Below are 10,591 nucleotides of genomic sequence, written 5' to 3'. Positions count from 1 at the left end.
CAAGGCGGTGGGGATGCTGTGACAGAAAACAAGGGAGAGCTCACCCCTCCTTTTGCGCTTGCATGCGGCTGCATTTGCAGTTGCGCTTGCAGCAGCGGCAGCAGCGCGCGGCCGGGGGCGCGCGGCCGCTAGGTGGCGCCGCAGTGCCCCGCCCCGCGCACGGCCCGCGGGAGCTGTGTCGGCGGGGCGGCGGGGGGGAGGCGGAGCATGCGCAGTGGGTGCGCCTCGCCCGGGCCCTTCGCCTCCCCCTCCTGCCTGCGCTGCCGCTCCCCCTCCCCCTCACGGCGGCGGCGCCGCCACCACAGCGAGCGGGAGGAGGAGGAGGAGGACGGGAGAGAGGGAGGCAGGTCCGGCGGCCCTCTCGGGTACCCCCAGCGGCGAGGCGGGCGAGGGGAAAGATGGCGACGCTGGGAGGCGAGTCGCAGCCCTTCCCCGCCGCTGCCTTGGCGGCGGCAACGACCGGGGTGGGCGGCGGCGGCGGCGGGTCGCTGGGTTTGCAGGCGCCGCTGAACCGCGGTCTGGAGCGGGCTTTGGAGGAGGCGGCGCACTCCGGGGGGCTCAACCTGAGCGGCAGGAAGCTGAAGGAGTTCCCGCGCAGCGCCGCCGCCCTCAGCCACGACCTCTCCGATACGGTGCGGGCAGGTGAGGACAGGCGAGGAACCAGGGGCGCGGAGGGGAGGGGGCGGCCGGCGCCGGTATCAGCCTGAGGGGGCGGGGGGGGGGGGGGAAGGTGGGTCCCCCGGCGATTTTAATCGCCGGGGGACCCACCTTCCCCCCCCCCCCCGCCCCCTCAGGCATCCTAGTGCCCCCCCAACCTCCCTGTGAGGAGAGCACCCACTCCCTACCCTTTCACTCAACCTCCCTGACATGAGGCGTTCGCGCTCCCCTGGGCGAAAACCGAGCGCTCTCCCAGCTCTGCTTGGACCCTGTCCTTTCTTTTATTTTTTCATCCCGCCCCCCCCCCCCCCCCCCGCCTTGCTGTATGAGGTAGGTGTTTGCTCCCATATGGCTGGATAGCTGCACACCCCCTTCCATCCCCCTCCCGCCCCTCCGCGTTTTGTGAGGCAGAGCTGGCTCTCCCGTGGCACACTGGGGGAGTGTGTGTGTGTGTGTGCAAAATTCTTGCTCGCACCTGTCTTCTTCTCCCTCTGGGGAATGTGCATTTCTGTGCCACCCTTCCCTGACCGCTGAGGTTTGAGGTGGCAGCCAGCCCTCCTTTGAATCAGTTGCGTGAGGAACGCATAGGCGTGCCAGGTTGGATACCTGCTCCTTCAGTCCCGCTGCTTGTAGGTGGACCCACCTGGCACGGAGGGGATGCATGTCTGTATGTAACCACGTTAGGACACTCATGTGCCTCTGAGCATCTCACCTGTTTGCACGCCACGGGTGGAGACGTGTCCATAGGAACACTTTTGCTCTGCAGCTACCCGAGGGAGCATGCTGCCTTTCACAAATGCCACTTGTCTGACACTGGGGTTGACATCCCCCCTTGTATCCTTACAGTCACGTAGCCGTAGTTCCAGGTCTGCATGCAATGCAGTCTTCCAAAGCAAATGTGGGAAGAAATCACAGGCACTGTACATATTCTGCAGCGGGGGACACTATCATTACATAAATCTGCAGAGGGGACAGGCCTGACAACCCTGCAGGCAGGAGTGGTCAGGGGAGGTGTATCCAGTCTGTGTTTATCTTGCCCTCGTGCCCTCCTTCCAACGTGAAAAAAGGCACACTTGTTTCTCACCTAAAGCGGCAGACCCCCACAAAGGGTCATATCTGTTTTCCTGTCCCTGTTTGTGCCGGGGCTTGGAACCTAATCCATTCTTTACACAGTGTCACTGGGTAGAACAGTACAAACCTGCACTAGAAGAATATATTAATGTATACCTTAGATCTTTAGTATACTGCCTCCGCATGCCCTTTTGTGTCCCCAGTTGCCTGCTGAAGATAGTTGTGTTTTAACAGCAAAGAAGCAGACAAGTAGTCACTTGTTCTTGTCCCACAGAACAGCAGGTGCTATACCTGCGTGCAAACATGTGATAACATGAACCTAAATTCTCAACTAGTCCTGCACATGAGGGTATTTATGCCTTCCTGTATGTGGAGACATGTGCTTACTGCATACTTGTATCTCTCCCAGCTATAGGGAGCAGAGTAATGTCTCAGACGTGTAGTAGATGTCATATGTAATTGTTATTTAGCTCTGTCACTTGTTTGCTGTGGCTGGCTGGATTTCACAGCAGTCTGTATAACCACCTATATTATCGTATCAATAAAAGAGAAATACAAAGGACACGATGAATGAAACTACCATGAACTGGTAGCAGGAATTGCCATGCTAACCATTAACTGACTCAGTAACAGATGTGATAGTGAAAGGGGTAAGGCATGATAGTGGAACGGTGGGCAGTTAGAAGAATGACTGTCAGCTTGTCTCCCCAAGCAAGATGTTTTATCGCTTTTCTTTTTTAAAGTTGTAGTCTAATGAAGACATGCCATGAGATAAGTACTTTGGAAATCCAGAAAGTTAGCTCGTTTGGTTTGACCTAATACTGATACAGACTGTTGGAAAACAAAATTATGTACTGGAAAAAAATTCTTTCATTAGCAATGATTACATGTTAGTATTTGTATATTGTGTAACCATGTTCTGTACAAGTGTGAGCTGTGTGTTGTATGTATAGGTAGTATATGCTTGTTACATGCTTACTTATTCTAGTAGGTTTTCTATTTGGAGGAGAGCTCTGGAAAAAGGTAGTCTTTGCCTTCAAGCATTAATGTATTTTTGTTGGAGTTTACATAGAAGACATTCAATATGAAATTAAATGTAGAATGGGATTTTCGTTCTCTTTTTGTTTGGTATAAACAGCAGTGTAGAGCAGCCCATGTCTCAATCTTGCAACAACAGCAGCCCTTTTTTCATTGTCCCCTTTTAGGAGAACCATGTGTTAATCTATAGTTACTTTTTTTTTTTTTTTTCCCCAGTAACAGCATGTTGTAACTGTTTAATGGGAATTGTTTGCCTTGTGAGTTAAGTTGTGTGTTATATTTCCAAAAAAATCTGTGTTCCTTTTCACTTGTTACATTACATAAGTAGAATATATAAACAGAAGAGACGCTTGGCTTAAGCCCAGATTTCTGAAGCTCTCCGGGCAAACTCTTGATGGGAATTTTCTCTCTCGCTTCCTCTCCATAAATGTGCATAGTATAAAACCAGTACTTTCTTGTGCTATTTGGAATATGTCCTTGCAATGAGTGACTTTTACTTTTGGATTTGATGTGCTGACATGTCTCTGAAGCCCTGAAACTTTGGTGTTTGGGGTAGGGGTAGCCTTTCGCTGTTAAAGATTTTTTGCTGGAGAGGGACAATCTCACTGAAAAATAAGGACAGTCGTTGATTTAGAGAAGGCTAGTCTGGAGAATTGAGTTTAGAGATATGAGGAGCAGGGGATTTCCAGAAAACTGAAACCATGTCTGCATCTTGACAGTGTTTTAGCATTAGATACTGGCAGTATTTTTGGATTGACAAAATGATGGTCTACAGATACTCTCAAATAAAATATTATGAAGCTTGTTTTCTAGAAAAGTTCTGAGTGCTTTAGGTAGGTCTGAGGAAGACAGAAGTGTTAAACTTTAAATTCTCTGTTCATTCATTTATCCTTTTCCTGCAGTTAGAAATTGGATTTTACATAGCAATTGGTACACTTACAAAAGGGACGCAGCTTGGTTGCCTTGAATAGCTGGGACTGAATTGCTTGACTTTTCTAGTTCTCATTGCAGTTACCTTCCATAGTAACTGTAGCGGCTTAACTATACTTGTCACTTTCTATTTGTGCAGCTTCTTGGTATGCTTTTTCGTCTGTGACTTTTCTTTGCATTGAATACATCTTGCTTATAGAGACACGATAAGACATTTCTTCCTCAGTCTTTGAAAGTTTTGCTCAGGAGCTGAGTGACCCGGTTAGATGAACTTCCAGGCAGTATCTTTGCACACAGAAGGGAGTTTGCATGATGTGCAGTACTGTTAGAAGAAACTAAAACCTCTATGTAAAGTATCTTGAGTTTAGTCAGGTATTTTAAACCACATCAGTGTGGATGCATTGCAAAAAACATTTCAAAAATAATAAATGCTATTCTTATCACTTTTATTACAGGCTGGGTTACGCAGAAGACAGTGGCACAGTAATCACATAGTTCTTAAGTAATAGTATGCAATTATATTCCTCAAAACCACTGGGAATGCTGGAAGCATGTTAGTTTATAAAAGAGGAAGAAAAAGCCCCAAAGCTGTTACTTAAATGTGGAACCATGGCTGCCTGTATCACTTCAACCTCCTTCTGTAGGCTTTGGCTTTATTTCTGAAGAGAGATCCTTTGAACCTTTTCTGGCGAATACCTGTTTCATCCATTTTTCTTGTGTGGGTTGGGCACATGAGGAAGCATTACTTGCTCCTGCTTGTGATGACATGGGAGAGAAGCAAATATTTTTTTTCATCAGGTGTTGGATTGTTTGAAAAGAAATACAAATGGAACTGTTTGCTAGTTTGGACAGTATGAAATTCTGGAACGAATATGTATTTATTTTTCGTACTTTAGAATGCTCACTAGATAAAAGAACTCCTACTGTCTGTTTTTTAAAATGTGTTTAAATGGACTGTGCTCTCCAGACAATGCTGTATTGAAGACACCTTAGCCTGGCAGCATCTTTGAAATAGTTGTTTGGACTGTATAACTATGGATTTGTTTTCAAGGTGGTCCAAAAATCCCAGTATCACATGAATAATGATCTGAAAAGTTGTAGAGTTTTAATTTTAGTTTTTGGGGCACTTTAGCTTGAGTTTTGACATCTAAGTGCTTCCTGTGGGGTCATGTAGAGGAAAAAAACCTAATGAAGTTACAAGTTGTCTTCCATCACAGTTAAGTCCAGGAATGCATTTGTTTGTACCCAACAGTTTGAAGTTCTTCCTGCTTGTCTTTCTGAAAAATTTATTTCTTGTTTTGAGGATTGATACTGGTTCAGGTGAAATATATTCCTTCCAGTTCTCTTTGCTAATAATAATAAAAAATAATTCTTATTTACCAGTTTGTTTAAAAATAAACAACTGTGTGTATTAGGTTGCAATAATTTATTCTCACTGATTTTCTCCAGCTCCTCTACTAATGTAATTCTTCCTTCACTTCTGAGAATTCTCCTAATTATAGCAGTAGCTGTGCTGTTGGTTCCACTTATTATAAATGCAGGTTGTACTGGGAAGGGTGACACAGACTAGTTTGTTTCTGCTATTGCACACTTTAATGAACCAAAAATGACCGCCAAACAGACTCTTCTTTAGAATTTGGTTATTATTTGGTCACTAGGGAAATAAAGACATTTGATATGCCCCTCTCCTTTTAAGAATTCTCTCCGATAATTACTGCTTTGAATAGGTTGTAATTCATCATCTTGAAATCATATTTTGATTCCATTGTGGTTTTTTTGGATGAGGCTTCTTGAGAACCTTTCATTTGGCTCATTTTATCCAAACTCATATCAATAAAAATAACATCTTTAATTATAAAGCTATATAAAACTCTGTTTCTTTATATTCAATAGTCCCTTCTTATAACCTTCCTGTGTTTATTTGATGATTTCTAACCTTGCTTATTCTGTCGCTTACACAACTAATATCCTAAGTGTATTAGGACAGGGAGAGAGGAGGAAGTATGTTTGTTTATTCTCACAAATGAATTGAATATTACCCTGCAGCCAAAACTTATGGGATGTAACTCTTTTTTGAGATTACTGTATAATGTGTTCAAAGCTAAAAAATGAAGATAAATCTCTTCAGTATTCATTATTATGTATCCAACAGTATAAATGCAATTTCAGACCGTAGCTTCATAACGTGGTCTGTCTGGACATCTCTGTGTTAGCATATTCTAGTTTCTTTTTTTTTTTTTTCCTGATAAGTAATGCTTTGTGAAAGAGCTTTATCAAACTAAATGAATTTTTTAGAAGCGTAGACGTGCTTAGGAACTTAAAACTGGAGAATACCCTTTAAAGCCCTTTGGTTCTTTTTTTTTCTTTTTCTTCCCCAAGTCTGAATATGTCCTTGCTTGTGGATCATATAAACATCAAGGCTATTGACTCCTGTTGAAAAGAGTCTATTAGTTCTTTTGCTATATAGACTCTAGTCAATTGTGCTTTTGAAAGTTACCTCTTTTTTCTGGAGATTTATGCCCTCATAGCTGAAATGCAGTCAGTGACTTTGCAGGTGCTGTTAGGCTCTTCTCAGCACAAAATAAAGCAAATTAGCTCAGAGTGCCTTTTTTCTGCGTGAAACAAATTAGGAGTACTCAATTGCCTGGTTACTGTTTCAGAATGTGGCTTGAGCAGATTAATGGCTTTCTACCATTGACTCTGTGTATGTGTCCATCTCCTTCCCCCGGGTGGTTTTTTCTTGTTTCTTCTTTGGCTAGCTAGCTTGCTTTGTAGAGAAGCTTCAAAACTAGTGCAAGGGCTAAGAGGTGGGAGAGAGGACAGCCTAGAAATCACATGATAGGAGGGAAGGTGAAACCTCTCGATTTCAGCAGGAGTAAGCTCAGCTGTTTATTTGAACCTTTACCCTTACAGTTAACTTCCCATTCAGGGTGGCTGTTTTTTAAACATCTCTACCTAGAATTGCCAAAGCCATGTTTGGCCATGCTGTGCATGTAAATGGATGAAAACTGATTGCTTTTGTAGAAATGTTGTCACTTTCTCTGTCCTTGGCCCATTTGCCTTGGAAAAGACTGACTCAGAGCTCCAAAAGTGCTATTATAGTAGTAAAGGTGCTACAGGTTCCTTTCCAAATGCTTCTAGCTGAGCAACTTGGTTTTTGAAGATCCACTCGCATGTGATCACAGGCTTTGTGGGAGGCAGAAGCCAAATATCCCTACCTGGTTTGTGAGCCTCCTTTTCTTCCTTCCCCTGGTCTGTTTTTTTGTGTCCTCTGCACAAAAGATGCTTGGTTTAGACATCTGTAAAACAGGAGAGACAGTGTGAATTTTAATACAGTTACTATCCATAGAATTTTGAAAACACTAAATACTTTTGTGAGGGGAAGAGACCAGGGTAGAATTGGCTATGACAAAATAGAATGGATATTTGCCTAGTAGAACTGTGACTTGGAAAAGGAAGGGGACAAATGCCAATGTAATACAGGTTTGAACAAGAAAATGGATAGAAAGAAGATACTATTTAAAGGCAGAACTGTCATACCAAATGAGCAAAAATTTATAAAGTACTGAGTGGAAATATATGAAGTAGTGGAAGTGAAAGAAGGGAAAGGATTATAAGCAGGGAGGTGAACTGTATATTCTTGGTTGAGTGTAATGTCTTCCGATACTTTTCTGATATCTGTAAAACTGAGGAAAAATGTATTTGTTGAGCAGTTACATTAATAATGAAGATTAGAATTTTGTGAACAGAGAATTAGATAAACATGGAGAAAATTATTTGACTCTAATATGCATGGCATTTACAGGCTTTACTAATAATAGTTTAAAATTCATACTTTGAAAGATTAACTGTTGAATTTAAGTTTGGGAAGTTTAGCATCCATTTGCCTGCAGAAGGAAAAGCCAGTGACAGTTTTGCTGCTTACAGAGTTGCAAGAGCAACCAAGACGGAGGGACTGATGTTTTGCATATCAGAACGACTGTTCTAGGAAGGATGAGTAACCTCCCCAGGCCACAGACTGTTCATTCTGCCTGCCGTCTTCTTGCTGGCTCTGTTGGTAAGCATCTACTAGATTTGTGAACATTCCCAAGCTGGTTAGATCCCTAATTCACAATTAAAATCAATATGATTTAAATAATTTAAATAGCACTTCTGAAACCAGAGAGGTATCCTTACTGTGTTCTACTGAGACTAGAATAATGAAAATAGCATACCCGTTTATTCTTCTCCCGTGTGTAAAACTGAAGGAGCCAGAAATGTTATCACTGTATTCAGTGTGCAGATCACTGTCAAAAGTGGAAATGGGTGTTATGTCTCCTGACTTCTGACTGCTCTCTGCTGACCATATTTTGCAGGGTATAATACGCACATCAGAGTAGTTCTTTGAAAAGGAACTGAGGAGTTAAGCTTCTGGAGGAATAATTACTTTCCACTAAATTTGTGGGTAGATGCGTCCTTGTGGGAGGAGTTCAGTTCTAAAATTCTAACTCTTCTCCCCAGCCTCTTTCCTCTAAGGGTGTCTTGCTGGCCAGCTTGCCTTTTTATCCCTTTCTTTTCCTTGTATGGTGCAGAACACCATAATATCTGTAAACCTCCTAACTACTTAAAAATAGAAATAACAATAACAGTCTTTCGTCCTTCTATCCCAGTCTGTAGGAGAAATATTTTTTAAAGAAAAAAAAAAAGTCAAAACTTGTGAGTGAGACGACGATCTTGGCAGAGCCAAATGAGGGTTAGTTTTGCATTTAGTTTGGAGCCTGAGGTTTGCACTCACTTTTGAAGCTGCATGAAATGTTTCATGTTCAGCTGAGCTTGTGGGAATTCTGACTTCTTTAGTTAAAAGCTAGCTGATAATTTCATGATGCCAATGTAAGGTAGCTCTTCTAGGTGTGGTTAGAGAAGTTACTGGAAGTAGCTGGAGGTTTTGAATCATCAGGATAGAGTTCTTGAATTGATCTTTATGTGAAGCAGAACAAGAGCAAAACAGCTGAGCACCATGTTAACAGTGACCTGTGCTGCTGAATAGATAAGGTTTTTATGTTGATTTTCTGTAGCTGCGTGATTTTATTCCTTGGTGCGAGTTGCAATAATTGTAATATTGAGCCTGGAGGATGCGAACTTGTAGAGGTGTCTGTCTTAGTTTGGAAATACTCTGAATGGAGGGAATTATTTGTACTGAACAAATAGGAAAATATGTCGGAAGGTGCTTGTTGTCTGTTACCTTTTCTGTTTTTTCAATAGATTAATTTATTGAAATACACCAACTACTTGCATGTATAAATTGCAAATGTTGTAAAGATTATAAATGTTTTGTGTCTCCTTACAATTGTTTCTTTACTTTTCTTGATAATCCTTCCTTTTTGAAGTGTATGTTGCCAATATCAAGGTAGACTTGAAACACCTGCTTTAAAAACAGAACTTTTATTTCCTTCCAGAACTTCAGTCCTGTAAAATGCAAGATTGGTAACAGATTTAATTTTTAGTTTTTGGATTTAACAATATAGACTAGTTAGCTGTGTTTTACTAATGCAGCCCTATAAATACTTCTGTCTGGTAGAAGCAGACACTGCTGGGACAGTTGGCATTAATAAGTGGGTGGAGGATTTAAGATAAATAATTTTTTGAATTAAAGAAACTAAATTCAGCAAAAAAAAATCTTGGAAGTATATTTAAACATGGCATGTGCCTTCATTTCTTTATACTGTAGATTATAATATAAAGCAGTATGTTTCAAAAGTAGCAAAGTAACTACAAATGACAGTTTCACTTTTATTGTGTGTATACAGACATGTCAGATTTTAACATCTGAAGTCTGCATCTTTGGTTGCATTATTTGCAGTGGCATCTCTCCTTTGTAGCACTAGATAAGACAGGCAAAAATTAAAATAAAAAAAAAATCAGATGAGAAATAAAAAACCCCTCCACATTTAAACGTGAAGAGGAAAGCATGAATGACAAATTGGATCTGTTGTTTAGTGAACAGAAAGAACCAGGTTCATAAAATGTGTGTGCAAGATAAATTGGTGATCACTGAAACTGGTGGAGAAGTTTTGGAAAATGAGCAAGAAATGGGGTAGGAAAAGAAAATTGAATCAGAGATTAATTCAAGGAAAAAAGTGGAGCAGAATGCACCCTTGGACGAGGCTTACAGGAAGTAAGGCAAGATACCCAAAATACAACAGTTCGTATATAGTAGGGACCTTCTGTCAGAATTTAAAGATAATGAAATTGCTATCATGGTAAGTGAAATTATTATTTAAATGACCTTTTTTTTTTTTTTTTTTTTTTTTTACTGTTTGAACTTTTAACTGTTTATAAATTTAGTGACAGGAGAAATAGGGGCTAAAGCTATTGAATACTTGACAGGTCATACCGTTGCCATTGTTATTGTATTTTGAGAATAGTGAGGCCTAGCTGAATTTATTCAATTCAGTCTTTTTAAGGCATGGCAAGTGTGGTAACAACAAAGCTGTCTGTTTATTCAGTGGGGAAGGAGGAAGAACGTAGTGTCATTCATATGTTATATAATTAAAAAATACAGACAGCGATGAAGATTTCTGGGATGGGATTTCTGGTCAAAGATGAAAGGAGCCTTCTCAGCAGTCGGCGGGGCGGGAGGAAGATGCCCTGGTTATTAAACAGCAGCTGTGATTGGTTAAGGGGAGAAACTTAAACCCAGGTTTCCCATGCTTGTTGTATGTTATGTTGCTAGGGTTTATTTTTAGGTTTTTTTTTAGTTCATCTCAGTTCAAGAAAACTGTCTTTTTGCCTTCCACTATGTACAGTGTCGTTTCCCTGCTTGATAAGTTTTGCCTGCGATCCCTGTTCCAAGATTTGAATTTCCGTCTGGCTAAATGCCTACTCTTTGCCTGTGTTGCCAGTTCAGATTGCTTTG

General features: G+C 41.6%; 1 protein-coding gene across 2 annotated transcripts in view; it reads left to right on the top strand.

Annotated features, from left to right (window-relative positions):
- The first annotated feature begins 224 nt into the window (after positions 1 to 224).
- Positions 225 to 10,591, top strand: part of LRCH1 (leucine rich repeats and calponin homology domain containing 1) — a 135,701-nt gene continuing 125,334 nt past the window's right edge. For both annotated transcript variants that reach the window (XR_014227385.1, XM_082303716.1), the window contains exon 1: positions 225 to 642. Coding sequence is in view for 1 of the 2 variants with exons in the window: in XM_082303716.1 (XP_082159842.1) it covers positions 399 to 642 (244 nt within the window). In the remaining variant the exon portion in view is untranslated. The remainder of the gene's footprint in view (positions 643 to 10,591) is intronic.

Source organism: Platalea leucorodia, assembly GCF_965183815.1.
Source record: "Platalea leucorodia genome assembly, chromosome: 2".
Classification (NCBI taxonomy): Eukaryota; Metazoa; Chordata; class Aves; order Pelecaniformes; family Threskiornithidae; genus Platalea; species Platalea leucorodia.
This window is presented reverse-complemented; position numbering and strand designations above follow the sequence as displayed.